The sequence below is a fragment of the Papio anubis genome, chromosome 12, assembly GCF_008728515.1.
Source record: "Papio anubis isolate 15944 chromosome 12, Panubis1.0, whole genome shotgun sequence".
NCBI lineage: Eukaryota > Metazoa > Chordata > Mammalia > Primates > Cercopithecidae > Papio > Papio anubis.
In genome coordinates, this window is record NC_044987.1 from 114,447,256 (window position 1) to 114,462,913 (window position 15,658).

The 15,658-nt window shown below is 51.2% G+C and overlaps 1 protein-coding gene across 4 annotated transcripts; it reads left to right on the plus strand.

The window, feature by feature from the left end:
* Nucleotides 1-1,809: 1,809 nt before the first annotated feature.
* Nucleotides 1,810-15,647, plus strand: SNX15 (sorting nexin 15). 4 transcript variants are annotated; one of them, XR_002516904.2, is made up of 8 exons: nucleotides 1,810-2,363; nucleotides 7,323-7,358; nucleotides 7,587-7,707; nucleotides 10,322-10,437; nucleotides 10,534-10,681; nucleotides 10,992-11,135; nucleotides 12,570-12,993; nucleotides 13,533-13,642. XR_002516904.2 is itself a non-coding variant. In NM_001169007.1 (8 exons), exons 1-8 carry the CDS (start codon nucleotides 2,265-2,267, stop codon nucleotides 14,864-14,866), a joined length of 1,029 nt encoding a protein of 342 aa, NP_001162478.1. The 4 variants fall into 4 exon arrangements, 2 of the variants coding, with proteins under 2 accessions (NP_001162478.1, XP_009183900.1); XR_002516905.2 differs by having other exon boundaries at nucleotides 12,570-12,961; NM_001169007.1 differs by lacking the exon at nucleotides 12,570-12,993 and adding an exon at nucleotides 14,760-14,866 and having other exon boundaries at nucleotides 2,265-2,363; nucleotides 13,533-13,790.
* Nucleotides 15,648-15,658: the final 11 nt, after the last annotated feature.

A 15,658-nucleotide genomic window follows, 5' to 3' on the forward strand; every position in this document is an offset into this window, starting at 1 on the left:
AGCTTCTGAGCAGCGTGGTTCCACAGCATTGCCATCTTTACAGGTGACTTCCCATCCCTTGAGCCAAGGCATGTGAGCTCTTGGCTCCCGCCTGTTGTCACCACTCCACCCAGATATTGGCACAAATACTACTATGTCAGGGTTGTAGCCAATTTCTTTCTTTTTTTTTTTTTTTTCTGAGACGGAGTCTCGCTCTGTCGCCCGGGCTGGAGTGCTGTGGCCAGATCTCAGCTCACTGCAAGCTCCGCCTCCTGGGTTCCCGCCATTCTCCTGCCTCAGCCTCCCGAGTAGCTGGGACCACAGGCGCCGCCACCTCGCCCGGCTAATTTTTTGTGTTTTTAGTAGAGACGGGGTTTCGCCGTGTTAGCCAGGATGGTCTCGATCTCCTGACCTTGCGATCCGCCCGTCTCGGCCTCCCAAAGTGCTGGGATTACAGGCTTGAGCCACCGCGCCAGGCCTGTAGCCAATTTCTTAATGTAGGTGCTGATTTCCTTAATGATTTATCCCATCGCTCCTCTTCTTTTTTTTTTTTAGATGGAGTCTCACTCTGTTGCCCAGGCTGGAGTGCAGTGGCACGATCTCAGCTCACTGCAACCTCTGCCTCCCGGTTTCAAGCAATTCTCTGCCTCAGCCTCCTAAGAAGCTGGGATTACAGGTGCCCGCCACCAGGCCCAGCTAATGTTTGTATTTTTAGTGGAGATGGGGTTTCACCATCTTGGTCAGGCTGGTCTTGAGCTCCTGACTTCGTGATCCACCCACCTCAGCCTCCCAAAGTGCTGGGATTACAGGTGTGAGCCACCACGCCCGGCCCCCATCTCTCCTCTTTAGAATGGCCCGTTGGGATCCATTTTGTTAACACCAACAATTAGTTTCACACCCAGCGTGTAAGCCAGAAGGGTGTGTTCACGTGTCTGCCCATTCTTGGAAATACCAGCTTCAAATTCAACAACACCAGCAGCAACAATCAGGGCAGCACAGTTAGCCTGAGATGTGCCTGTAATCAGGTTTTTGGTAAAGTCTCTGCATCCTGGACCATTGATGATGGTCACATAAGACCAGTACTGACTGGTCTTAATTGCCAGCAGGGAAGTAGCAGTGGTGATAGCACTCTCACGTTCAACTTTTAGCTTACCCAAGACCCAGGTATGCTTGAAGAAGCCCTTTCCCATCTCAGCAGCCTCCTCAAAATTTTCGATGGTTCTTTTGTGGATCCCATCACACTTGTAAATCAGATAGCCAGTAGTGGTGGACTTGCCCAAATCAGATGACGATGTTGAGCTGAGTCTTTTCCTTCCCCTGCACCCTTTCTTTTGAGATGGAGTCTCACTCTGTTGCTCAGGCTGGAGTGCAGTGGTGCGATTGCAGATCACCGCAGCCTCAACTTCCTGAGCTAAAGCCATCGGCCAGTTCCACCTCTGGAGTAGCTGGAATTACAGGTGTGCGCCACCACGCCCAGCTAATTTTTGTATTTTTAGTAGAAATGGGGTTTCACCATGTTGGACAGGCAGGTCTTGAACTCCTGACCTCAAGTGATCCACCTGCCTCCACCGCCCAAAATGCTGGGATTACAGGTGTGAGCCACGGCGCCAAACCCCAATTTTGGCTTTGATTTAATGGTGATTTTCACGACACCTGTGTTCTGGCAGCAAGTCCATTGCAAGAAAGCTCCACTGACCTACATAGATTCTATTATAAACATCTCCGTTCTACAGATGAGAAACTGAGGCTGAGTAGTTATGGGAAACTCCTACAGCTAGTAAGAGTCGTGACTCAGAGCCCATGACACCATCCTGCTTCTCCAGCGTTCTTTGCTTCCTCTACTTTCCAGAAAACATGAATTAGGGAATCCTGACAGGGAAATAATTTGACGTTGTCCTGCACATACTGGGCACAATAGGAGTTGGGTGGATGAATGAAAGCAGGGATTTGGGAAGCAGGGGAGAAGTCCTTTGGAGGACTGTGACAAGGGTTTACGCTTGGATAGGGTGGGCTTGATCACCCGGCAGAAATGAGACGAGTGATCACAACCTCCCCGACCAATCTTTCCAATGACTTGGGTTTACGCTTCACCACAGAGAAGGAACTTTTCAGACGCTCCCTTGGCCGCGCAGCCGGGATCGGAACAGCGCTGTCACTTGCGATAAAATCCCTGGGCCGGAGGAAGAAGGGCGCAGGCCCAGGCGAGGCGGCGGCGGTCGGAGGCCGGGCCGGAGGGGTGGGGACAGCGAGGGACGGAGTCCGGCGCTCCGCTCCAGCTCGGTTTCATGTCCCGCCAGGCGAAGGATGACTTCCTGCGGCACTACACAGTGTCGGACCCCAGGACGCACCCCAAGGGCTACACCGAGTACAAAGTAACCGCGCAGGTGAGGTGGGACTCAGCGCGTACTTTACCCTTTTAACTAGAGGGGCGCCGAGTTTTACCTTAAGGAAAGGCGCTGCAGCCACCACTCCCTTTTCAGACGACAGAAATGGGTTTCCCCTTTAAGCGGCGGTTGCAGTACAAGGGTTCGTTTACTTCTTTAACCATCAGCGGGGCGGGGCCCTGAGTGGGCGCTGTCTTTTTTTAAAAGGGCGTGGATGGCCGTTCCCGGACAAGCAAGGCGTGTATGCCCACGCCCGGCGTGTAGTGTCTGGGCATCAGACTGTGAATTTCTGTAAATTAACATGAAAACTGGTTTAACCCAATTATTAGTACTCCAATCTCGTAGAGTAAGTTTTGTTTATTGGTTTGATCTTACATAAAATCTCTTTAACGAGTTTAACCGTTTTTAATTTTTCAGAAAATAATACTGGTCAATGGTTGAAAAAAATTCATGCAGTTCGGAAGGACTTAAGGAGTAAGTCGCCATATCAAGGTCACAGCAGGTAGATAGGCTACAGTTGATATATGAAGCGATAGCAACATCATAAGCACAATTTATAGAGAGACATGGAGGAAACCATGAAAGTAATTAAAAATAGTAAAACAGGACACCTGTAGAATGATATACAAGAACGGGTAACAAGAAGGTCCCCAGGGAGAAGAACTGTGTCACTGGGGACAGAAGTTGGGGAAGACTTTTTACTGTAAGTTTTTTGTACTTTTAGAATTTTCAACTAGGCGACTATTAAGCTGGTGCATTAGTTAACTATAAAAGCAAAGCAGGCACGTAAGGACACTTATAAAGTGTCTAAGTGCAGAATCTTAGCTATTTAAAATATGCTTTCCCCAAATCGTTTGTCTTTTCCATGCCTAAAAATAAATGCAAATAAGGCCGGGCTCAGTGGCTCATGCGTGTAAATCCCAGCACTTTGGGAGGCTGAGGGAGCAGATTGCTTGAGCTCAGGAGTTCAAGATGAGCCTGGGCAACACAGTGAGACCCCAGCTCAATATTAAAATGCACACACACACATACACACACACCCCTTTTAAAAAATGCAAATAAAAACGTTGTCCCTGGGAAGATAGACTGGAGGTGGGGTTGGGGTAGGAAGGATGTGGCAAGGAACTGTAACCTTTTATTATAAGTCTTCCCAGTGGCTTTTTTGTGTTGTTGTTTGTTTGTTTATTTTTTTGAGATGGAGTCTGCACTGTCGCCCAGGCTGGAGTGCAGTGGCACGATCTCGGCTCACTGCAAGCTCCGCTTCCTGGGTTCACACCATTCTCCTGCCTCAGTCTCCCCAGTAGCTGGGACTACAGGCGCCCACCACCGTGCCCAGCTAATATTTGTATTTTCTGGTAGAGATGGGGTTTCACCTTGTTAGCCAGGCTAGTCTGGAACTCCTGACCTCAAGTAATCCACCGGCCTCACCCTCCCAAAGTGCTGGGATTACAGGTGTGAGCCACCACACCCGGCCTCCCATTGGCTTTTTAAACCAAGCAACATGCATTACTTTGATATATTTTTGTACATATTATATATACAATGTATTATATATAATAAATATATAAAATGTAAAGCACATTCTCTCACTCTCTCTCCCTCTGTCTCTCTCTCTCTCTCTCTATGTATATATGTGTGTGTGTATATTTTTTGAGACAGAGTCTTGCTCTGTTGCCCAGGCTGAAGTACAGTGGTACTGTCTCAGCTCACTGCAGCCTCCACCTCCTGGGTTCATGCAGTTCTCCTGCTTCAGCCTCCTGAGTAGCTGGGATTATAGGCGTGTGCCATCACACCCGGCTACTTTTTGTGTTTTTAGTAGAGACGGGATTTCACTGTGTTGGCCAGGTTGGTCTCCAACTCCTGACCTCAAGTGATCCTCCCACCTCGGTCTCCCCAAGTGCTGGAATTACAGGCATGAGCCACCTCACCTGGCCTATATTTTTATTTTATTTTATTTTATTTTATTTTATTTTATTTTATTTGCGACAGAGTCTTGCTCTGTCACTTGGGCTGGTGTGCAGTGGCACGATTCGCGTCTTACTGCAGCCTCAAGTTCCTGGATTCAATCCGTCCTCCTGCCTCAGCCTCCTGAGTAGCTAGGACTGCAGGCATGTGCCACCATGCCTAGCTTAATTTTTTTTTTTTTTTTTTTTTTTTTTGTGAGACTGAGTCTGGCTCTGTCGCCCAGGCTGGAGTGCGGTGGCCGGATCTCAGCTCACTGCAAGCTCCGCCTCGCGGGTTCACGCCATTCTCCTGCCTCAGCCTCCCGAGTAGCTGGGACCACAGGCGCCCGCCACTTCGCCCGGCTAGTTTTTTTTTTGTATTTTTTAGTAGAGACGGGGTTTCACCTTGTTAGCCAGGATGGTCTCGATCTCCTGACCTCGTGATCCGCCCGTCTCGGCCTCCCAAAGTGCTGGGATTACAGGCTTGAGCCACCGCGCCCGGCCGCTTAATTTTAAATTTTTTTGTAGAGACACAGTTTTGCCATGTTGCCCAGGCTGGTCTCAAACTCCTGGCCTCAAGCAATCCTCTCATTTTGGCCTTCCAAAGTGTTAGGATTACAGGCCCCACCGTACCTAGCTTCCTGTGGCACTACACAGTGTCAGACCCTAGGTCCGACTGGCTAACACGGTGAAACCCCGTCTCTACTAAAAATACAAAAAAAAAAAAAATTATAGAATTTTTTTTTTTTTTTTTTTTTTTAGATAGAGTCTCGCTGTGTTGCCAGGCTGGAGTTGAGTGGCGTGATCTCAGCTCACTGCAACGTCTGCCTCCTGTATTCAAGTGATTCTCCTGCCTCAGCCTCCTGAGTAGTTGGGACTACAGGTGCCTGCCACCACGCCTGGCTAATTTTTGTATTTTTAGTAGAGACAGGATTTCACCATGTTGGCCAGGCTGGTCTTGAACTCCTGACCTCAAGTGATTCACCCACCTCGGCCTCCCAAAGTGCTGGGATTACAGGCATGAGCCGCCACACCTGACCACTCAATGGTTTTTAAATAGTTTCTTTTACCAGAATATTTTAGGCAAGTCTCTGTTGTCAAAAGCCAAGTCCAGGCCGGGCGCGGTGGCTCAAGCCTGTAATCCCAGCACTTTGGGAGGCCGAGACGGGCGGATCACGAGGTCAGGAGATCGAGACCATCCTGGCTAACACAGTGAAACCCCGTCTCTACTAAAAATACAAAAACTTAGCCGGGCGAGGTGGCGGGCGCCTGTAGTCCCAGCTACTCGGGAGGCTGAGGCAGGAGAATGGCGTAAACCCGGGAGGCGGAGCTTGCAGTGAGCTGAGATCCGGCCACTGCACTCCAGCCTGGGTGACAGAGCGAGACTCCGTCTCAAAAAAAAAAAAAAAAAAAAAAAAAAAAGCCAAGTCCAAGGTTTTAGTTCCAGCAATCTTTCTTACCTAGTGTGTGATCTTCTATGGCCACACCTCTCAAAGCCTCCATTTCCTTATCTCTTAAATGGGCATGTTAATTATGTCTGCCTCAGTGGGATCTAGGATAAGGAATAGATGTTTTTATTTATTTATTTAGTGTGTAAGAGACAGGGTTTCACTCTCTGCAGTCTGGAGTGCAGTGGTATGATCTCAGCTCATTGCAACCTCTGCTTCCCATGCTCAAGTGATCCTCCCACCTCAGCCTTCCAAGTAGCTGGGACTACAGGTGTGCCACATCACCACACCCAGCTTATTTTGTGTATTTTTTGCCGCTATTGGGTGTCACTATGTTGCCCAGGCTGGTCTCAAACTCCTGGACTCAAGTGATCTGCCCACCTGGGTCCCCTAAAGTGCTGGCATTACAGGCTTGAGCCACCGTGCCTGGCATAGGAGATGTTATTAAACTGTCAAGTACCCTAAACCATAGGGCATTATTTTAAAATTATTATGAACATAACATGATGAAAACTGAATCTTGTTTTTGCTTCAGACCCAAGTCTGCCCTTCCAGGGACCTCAGCTCCAGCGATGGTTTCTTCTGTGTCCAGGGCGCTGAAGCACAGGACCTTCTCCCTCAGGGAAGGAGGTTCCTGAGGCAGAACCTCCCTTCTTTGGAGACTTGGGGTTCTTTGGTTTCAGAAGGAGATGCAGGGCCATCGCCTGTTCAAGGAACTGGGATAAAAATTGTGCTGATGGCCGGGCGTGGTGGCTCAGCCTGTAATCCCAGCACTTTGGGAGGCCGAGACGGGCGGATCACGAGGTCAGGAGATCGAGACCATCCTGGCTAACACGGTGAAACCCCGTCTCTACTAAAAAAAATACAAAAAACTAGCCGGGCGAGGTGGTGGGCGCCTGTAGTCCCAGCTACTCGGGAGGCTGAGGCAGGAGAATGGCGTAAACCCGGGAGGCGGAGCTTGCAGTGAGCTGAGATCCGGCCACTGCACTCCAGCCTGGGCGACAGAGCGAGACTCCGTCTCAAAAAAAAAAATTGTGCTGATGGCCGGGTGCTCACGCCTGTAAGCGTGAGGCCGAGGTGGGCGGATCACTTGAGGTCACGAGTCCAGACCAGCTTGGCCAACATGGTGAAACCCCATCTCTACTAAAAATACAAACATTAGCAGGCGTGGTGGTGCATGTCTGTAATCCCGGCTTCTTGGGAGGCTGAGGCAGGAGAATCACTTGAACCTTGAAGGCAGAGGTGGTAGTGAGCTGAGAGTGCACCACTGCACTTTAGCCTGGGCGACAGAGCAAGACTCCATCTCAAAAAAAAAAAGTTGGGCTGAGGTTGGAGCAGTCCAGACGGGCCTTTAGAGGTCCTTCTATTTGACAGATGGAGAAACTGAGGTACATAGTAGGAAAAGTTTCTAAAATTATACGGAAAGGCTTAAAGCCAGGATGCCTTGATGCCAGAGGCCAAAGGCCATTGCCCCATGAGGGGGACTAGGAGGCACCTGGGGCAAACGGAGTGAGAGGGTGTCAGATGGCGGTCTCTGGTCTCAACCAGCTCTTGCCTTTCTTTCTCAGTTCATCTCAAAGAAGGACCCAGAGGATGTCAAAGAGGTGAGGCTCCTGGGAGGAAGAGGGCCCATTCTGCAGTTCCAGATCTGGAAACTGTCAAGGGGCAGCTGGTAACTCTGCTTGGACACCGGCCCTCCTTCCTCCCTGTCCCTGGGCGAGGGGCTGCTGCAGCTGCATCCTGATCCTCACCCACCCTGGGGGCAGGCTGGGCACCGGGGGCGGCTGCCTCCCACCATTGCCGGTTCTGGGCAAGTCTCATGTCCCTCGTAGGTGGTGGTCTGGAAGCGGTACAGCGACTTCCGCAAGCTGCATGGAGACCTGGCCTACACCCACCGCAACCTCTTCCGCCGCCTTGAGGAGTTCCCTGCGTTCCCCCGGGCCCAGGTGTTCGGTGAGTGTTAGATCGGGGCACTCAGGCCAAAGATGAAGGGAGCGTTGGACAAAAGGGGACCTCTGCCAGTGGGGGCTGGATAGAGAGGGCCTGAAACTCTGGGCAGAGACATGTTTGGAAGGGCTTTTAGAGATGACCTCATTTGACAGATGGGGGAACTGAGGCTCAGAGCAGCCTAACACTTACTGTGTATTGCACCTTTTAACATTCCTGTTGGGGGCCGGGCGCGGTGGCTCAAGCCTGTAATCCCAGCACTTTGGGAGGCCGAGACGGGCGGATCACGAGGTCAGGAGTTCAAGACCATCCTGGCTAACACGGTGAAACCCCGTCTCTACTAAAAAATACAAAAAACTAGCCGGGCGAGGTGGCGGGCGCCTGTAGTCCCGGCTACTCGGGAGGCTGAGGCAGGAGAATGGCGTAAAAACCCGGGAGGCGGAGCTTGCAGTGAGCTGAGATCCGGCCACTGCACTCCACCCTGGGCGACACAGCGGGACTCCGTCTCAAAAAAAAAAAAAAAAAACATTCCTGTTGGGCCGGGCGTGGTGGCTCACACCTGTAATCCTAGCACTTTGGGAGGCCGGGGTGAAACTCCATCTCAAAAAAAAAACAACAAAAATCCCGTCTTTATTAGCTCTATTTTATTTTCCTTTTTTTTCAATTTTTTTGTTGTTGTTGACAGCCTCACTTTGTCACCCAGGCTGGAGTGTAGTGGTGTTATCTTGGCTCACTGCAACCTCTGCCTTCCAGGTTCAAAGGATTCTCCTGCATCAGTCTCCTGAGTAGCTGGGATTACAGGTGCACACCACCATACCTGGCTAATTTTTGTATTCTTAGTAGAGACAGAGTTTCATCACATTGGCCAGGCTGGTCTTGAACTCCTGACCTCAGCTGCTCTGCCCGCCTTGGCCTCCCAAAGTGCTGGGATTACACGCCTGAGATACTGCACCCAGCCTCTCTCAATACTTACTATATTGATTACATGTTGCAGTGAGAATATTTGGGATATATTGGGTTAAATAAAATATTAAAATTAACTTGTGGCTGGGCGTGATGGCTCACACCTGTAATCCCAGCACTTTGGGAGGCTGAGGCAAATGAATCACGAGATCAGGAGTTCGAGACCAGCCTGGCCAACTTGGTGAAACCCTGTCTCTACTAAAAATACAAAAAATTAGCTGGGTGTAGTGGCGGGCGCTTATAAACTCAGCTACTCAGGAGGCTGAGGCAGGAGAATCGCTTGAACCTGGGAGGCCGAGATTGTGTCATTGCAGTCTAGCCCGGGCGACAGAGTGAGACTCCGTCTCAAAAAAAAAAAAAAAAAAGTTGTTTCTTTTTTCCTTTTATTTAACGTAGCTGCTAGAAAATGTAAAATTGCATATGTAGCTCATATCTGTATTAGACAGTGCTGAATAGTTGCTTGCGTCTGCGTACTCACGTGAGGTGTTCTTTGTTGTTGCTGGTTTTTGTTTTTGTTTTTTGAGACAGAGTCTTACTCTGTCGCCCAGGCTGGAGTCCTGTGGCATGATATCAGCTCACTGCAAACTCTGCCCTCCCAGGTTTGAGTGATTCTCCTGCCTCAGCCTCCCACGTAGCCAAGTAGCCTCCCAAGTAGTGTGCGCCACCACACCTAATTTTTTTACTTTTAGTAGAGACGGGGTTTCACCATGTTGGCCAGGCTGGTCTTGAACTCCTAACCTCAAGTGATCCACCTGCCTTGGCCTCCCAAAATGCTGGGATTATAGGTGTGAGCCACCACGCCAGGCCAAGATGTTCTTTTGTTCTTTTGAAGCAAGGTGAAGGATTGCTGTTGTCAGGTTATGCCAGGCCAGTGGGGAAGTACCACAGAATGGCCACACAGTAACTGGACCAGAGTTAGCCTGCACTGCATAATACCTAGGACAGAGCAGTGAAACTGTGACTCGCACCTGTGATCTCAGCACTTTGGGAAGCCAAGGCAAGGTAATCACTTGAGCTCAGGAGTTCAAGACCAGCCTGGGCAACATGGTAAAACCCCATCTCTACAAAAAATACAAAAATTAGCCAGGCATGGTGGTGTGCACCTATAGTCCCAGCTACTTGGGAGGCTGAGGCAGGAGGGCGGCTTGATCCCAGGTGGCAGAGGTTACAGTGAGCTGAGATTGTGCCACTGCACACCAGCCTAGATAACAGAGCCAGGCCTTGTCTCAAAAAACAAATGGGGGCTACTTGCTGTGTGACCTTGGGCAAGTCAGTTTCCCTCTCTGAGCCTTACTTTTCTCCTCATCAGATCAAAGCCATCAGAAATATTTTTGTTTCTTGTTAACTACCTAGATCCCCCTGTGTAGGATGTGATATTCACAAGGGCAGAGACTTGTTCCTCCCCTGTTCACCTTCTGAGTCTAGCATATAGTAGGTGCTCAGTAAACATCTGGCAAATGAATGAATAAGGAAATTGATCCGTCCTGGAAGCCCCTCCCTCACCCCAGGAGGAGCCAGAGAAGATTGCTGGGAGAAGGGGTAGGAGGGCAGTGAGTTGCTCAGAGCATCTCAGGCAGGACCAGGAAAAGTGGCCTTGGGGCAGAAGCCCCTATAAGTCACCACCACTCTCCCCTGTTCCTTGTCCTGGGGGCTGTAGGCCGATTTGAAGCCTCAGTGATCGAGGAGCGGCGAAAGGGGGCAGAGGACCTGCTTCGCTTCACCGTGCACATACCTGCGCTCAACAACAGCCCCCAGCTCAAGGAGTTCTTCAGGGTATGTGCACCTTCCACCTTACCAGAACTTGGGCCACTTACCCACCCGCCAGATTGCACCCCATGACTCCCCATGGCTGATCTTTCTGTCCTGCAGGGTGGGGAGGTGACTCGACCCTCGGAGATGTCCAGGGACCTGCACATCCTGCCACCCCCTCTGATCCCCACCCCGCCCCCTGATGACCCCCGGCTACCCCAGCCGCTCCCTGCAGAAAGGAGGGGCCTTGAGGAATTGGAGGTGCCAGGTACATCAGGGTGGGAGGAGGGAACCAAGGCTGGAGGGTACAGAGTGGGGAGGGGGCCACACTCACTCCTCAGTGGTCTTAGTGAGAAATGGGCATGTGTCCAGGTCTATCACTGACTGGCTGAGGAACTTTGGGCAGGTCCTTTTCCTTCTCTGCACTACAGTTTCTTAATCTGTAAAATGGGCATAAACCCTAATAACGGGCTTGTCTATGCCCATGGTTGCTGCAAGGGTTTAGAGAGAGAGTAATTCCATTTTGAAAGCTGAGAAATAAATGCGGGTATTCATGACCCCAATTATCCCTTCCTCAGTGGACCCCCCACCATCCAGCCCTGCCCAGGAGGCCCTGGATCTTCTCTTTAACTGTGAGAGCACCGAGGAAGCGTCTGGTTCCCCTGCCCGAGGCCCCCTCACCGAGGCTGAGCTGGCCCTCTTCGACCCCTTCTCCAAAGAAGGTAATGAGCTGGGTCAGCCGGGAAGGAGCCAGGGCAGGACATCCTTAGGACAGGGAGGAGGGCAGAGCCCCACTAGCCTGCTCAGTGCCTGCGCAGATCTGGGAAAGACGTCCCCTCAGTAGTGCTGCCCTGTGGACCAAGAGCAGCTTCAGTGAGAATTAGCAGCCCTGTGCCGGGGCGCGTGGTGTGGTGTGCTGGATGCACCTGTGCAACAAGTAGCCATGAGGAAGGAAAGGAGGCACTTCCCACGTTGGGGCCATGTCACTGAGAAGGCTTTGGAAAGAGCCGGGCCACGCTGCTCTGGGACATTTTAGTTCCTTCGCTGTAAGCTCGTGGTGGGATTTCCTGGCTGGCCAGGGTCTGGCTGCAGATCCTGAAGGCAAGAAGCCTGCTGGTCAATGGAAGTGAGTTCTGAGCTCAAAGAGCAGCTGCAAAGGGAAACCCCTCTGGGGGCCTGGAGCCACTGGCATTTGGGGATGCCGGAGATGGAAGGGCCCCCTGATGGAGGTTAGGGTCCTGGGCACCTTCTTGCTGTGAGATCCTGGGACTCGACAGTCCCAAGCTCTGAGGCACTGGAGTTTTTCATTCTAAAATTCGCCAAGGCCTGGCACATTGGCTCACACCTGTAATCTCAACACTTTGGGAGGCTGAGGCAGGGAGATCCCAGGAATTCAAGACCAGCCTGGACAATATAGCGAGAGCCCATGTCTGTTATTCTTTTTTTTTTTTTTTTCTGAGACAGAGTCTCACTCTGTTGTCCATTCTGGAGTGCAGTGGCGCAATCTCTGCTCACTGCAACCTCCCGGGTTCAAGCGATTCTCCGGCCTCAGCTTCCCGAGTAGCTGGGACTACAGGCACACGCCACGGTGCCTGGCTAATTTTGTATTTTTAGTTGAGATGAGATTTCTTCATGTTGGTCAGACTGGTCTCAAAACTCCTGACCCTCAAGTGATCCACCCTCCTCGGCCTCCCAGAGTGCTGAGATTACAGGTATGAGCCAAAGTGCCCTGCCTCTCACTTTTCTCGTTCTGCTTCCTCCTGTTCCTGCTACTGCCTCTCCAGGGTTGGGGAGTGGGAAGAAGGAATGGGAGGGAAAGGCAGTGTTGGTGTCACAGGGCTGTTGTGTCTGGCCTCTGGGTGGCAGGCATCCAAGTGCTCTGTCCTTGTGCCAGCTGAGCGCCTGCCTGGGCAGGAGCTTTTCTATTTTCTCTTTTTTTTTTTCCTTTCTTTTTTTTCTTTTTCTTTTTCTTTTTCTTTTTTTTTGAGATAGGGTCTAGCTCTGTCACCAGGCTAGAGGGCAGTGGTGTGATCGTGGCTCATTGCAGCCTCTACCTCCTAGGCCCAAGCGATCCCCCCACCTCCGCCTCCCGAATAGCTGGGACAGAACCACAGGCATGCACCATCACGCCCAGCTAAGTTTTTGATTTTTTCTAGAGACAAGCTCTCACTATGTTGCCCAGGCTGGTCTCAAGCTCCTGCACTCAAGTAGTCCTCCCACCTCGGCCTCCTGAAGCGCTGGATTATAGGCATGAGCAACTGTCCAACCAGGATCTTTTCAAGACCCTTCACAGGCAGCTCCAGTGAGACTCACTCAGCCCATGGGGAGAGTCCCCAGAGCCTGGAGCTGCAAGGCTTCAGAAAACCCCTGAGATTCTCGAAGTCTCCTATTCTAAGATTATTCCAAGGCTTGGAGCATTTCTACCCTCAGCCTGGTGTCGTTGGCCTAGCATCCTTCAGGGAAACTTTCTGGAGGGGATTTTTGGATTTCTAGGTCAACTGGAGTCAAGAGGGAAATAGGACCAGTGACCCAGAGCTCACAAACTAAAGTGAGTGTGTACCTAATGAAATAATTAGGAAGGTAAGGCTGTGTTTTTTTTGTTGTTGTTGTTGTTTCTTTTTTTTTTTGAGATGGAGTCTCACTCTGCCGCCCAGGCTGGAGTACAGTGACGCGATCTCAGCTCACTGCAAGCTCCGCCTCCCGGGTTCACGCCATTCTCCTGCCTCAGCCTCCTGAGTAGCTGGGATCACAGGTGCCCGCCACCACGCCCGGCTAATTTTTGTATTTTTAGTAGAGACGGGGTTTCACCATGTTAGTCAGGATGGTCTCGATTCCTGACCTCGTGATCCGCCCACCTTGGCCTCCCAAAATACTGGGATTACAGGCGTGAGCCACCGCACCCGGGGGTAAGGCTGTTTTTACAGAAGCACATGAACCCTATCTATCAAATACATCATGGCCAGTTTTTGATCCACAGACGACTTCTGGATTGCTCTGGCATTGGTCCCCTCTACTGGGGACAGGCTGATACCCTGATGAACAAAAGAGGTCTTGGGTTGGGCAGAGGGCCTGAGAAAGGAAGGGCTAGTCTGGTCTGAGTCCTCCCTTTCTAATTGCAGAAGGCGCAGCCCCCAGCCCCACCCATGTGGCTGAGCTGGCAACGATGGAGATGGAGTCGGCAAGGCTGGACCAGGAACCCTGGGAGCCAGGAGGGCAGGAGGAGGAAGAGGACGGGGAAGGAGGGCCCACCCCTGCCTATCTAAGCCAGGCCACAGATCTCATCACCCGGGCCCTGCGGGATGAGAAGGCAGGCGCTTATGCTGCCGCGCTCCAGGGCTACCGAGATGGTGTACATGTCTTGCTTCAGGGAGTCCCCAGTGAGTAGGGACTGAGGGTGGAGGGTCAGGCCTGGGTCCCAGGTGGGGCAGTGATGAAGGGAGCAAAAAGCAAGCAATTCACAGAGCAGGAGCCCTTTTGATCCTCACTGACCAGCTGTGTAACCTGGGCAGATTTTTGTTTCTGTCTTTGTTGTTTGTTTGTTTGTTTGTTTTGAGACAGAGTCTTGCTCTGTCGCCCAGGCTGGAGTACAGTGGCACAATCTTGGCTCACTGCAAACTCCGCCTCCCGGGTTCACGCCATTCTCCTGCCTCAGCCTCCCGTGTAGCTGGGACTACAGGTGCCCGCCACTGCACCCGGCTAATTTTTTGTATTTTTAGTAGAGACGGGGTTTCACCGTGTTAGCCAGGATGGTCTCGATCTCCTGACCTCGTGATCCTCCCGTCTCGGCCTCCCAAAGTGCTGGGATTACACGCGTGAGCCACTGCGCCCAGCTTGTTTGTTTGTTTTAACACCTCTTGTGGCCTCAGTTTTCTTTTTTTTTTTTTCTTTCTTTCTTTTTTTTTTTTGAGAGTCTTGCTCTTGTCACAAGCTGGAGTGCAGTGGCACAATCTCGGCTCACTGCAACCTCCGCCTCCCAGGTTCAAGAGATTCTCCTGCCTCAGCCTCCTGAGTAGCTGGGATTACAGATGCCCACCACCATGCCTGGCTAATTTTTGAATTTTTAGTAGAGACGGGGTTTTGTGATGTTGGCCAGGCTGGTCTCGAACTCCTGATCTCAAGTAATCTGCCTGCCTCGGCCTCCCAAAGTGCTGGGATTACAGCCGTGAGCCACTGCACCCGGCATGGCCTCAGTTTTCTTGTTTGTAGAATGGGAAGAATGGACGCTGGGCCCCAGAGAAGAGGGAAAAGCACATGGTGATACTCTGTGAATTGTAAAGGACCAGACCAAGGGTTCCGACTAGACCAGTGGTGCCCAGGTGCCTCAGCTGAGCAGTCTCTCTCCACAGGTGACCCGTTGCCTGCCCGCCAGGAAGGTGTGAAGAAGAAGGCAGCTGAGTACCTGAAGCGGGCAGAGGAGATCCTGCACCTGCACCTGTCTCAACTCCCACCCTAACAGGGAGTGGGCCCTTCCCTGGGACTCTCGCTCCTGCACTGCCAGCCCCTTCTCCTCTCCCCAGGGCCTAGCCCCACCTCCTGGTCTTGTAATCGCAGGGGCCATTTCTGTAGGTAACTGGACCAAGCATGAGAAAAATAATGAATTCTCAGTTCCCTGATTACACTTGCCACCTTGGAATCAAGGACTCACACTTCTGACCCTGCCTGTCTTTTTGTGTTTTTCTTGAGATGGAGTCTCACTCAGTCTCCCAGGCTGGAGTGCAGTGGTGTGATCGCGGCTCACTGCAGCCTCCGCCTCCCAGGTTCAAACGATTCTCCTGTCTCAGTCTCCCTAGTAGCTGGGATTACAGGCACATGCCACCATATCCAGCTAATATTTTGTATTTTTAGCAGGGACGGGGTTACACCATGTTGGCCAGGCTGGTCTCAAACTCCTGACCTCAAGTGATCCACCTGCCTCAGCCTCCCAAAGTGCTGAGATTACAGGCATGAGTCACTATGCCCGGCCCCTGCCTGTCTGTCTTGATGTGTGAGCAGCAGCTGTGGTCATTAAACCATTAGTTTACCCCTCTAGAAGTGGGGTTTGCAAACTCCCACCTGCAGCCAAATCTGGCCCACCCCCTTTTTAATGTAAGGCCTGTGAGCTAGTGGTTTTTACATTTTTTTAATGATTAAAAAAATCAAAATAATATTCTGTGACAGAAAGATGAAATTTATATGTAACAGGTGAAAATTATATGAAATTTAAGAGTCTATAAATAAAATTTGTTGGAACACAACCAGGCTAATT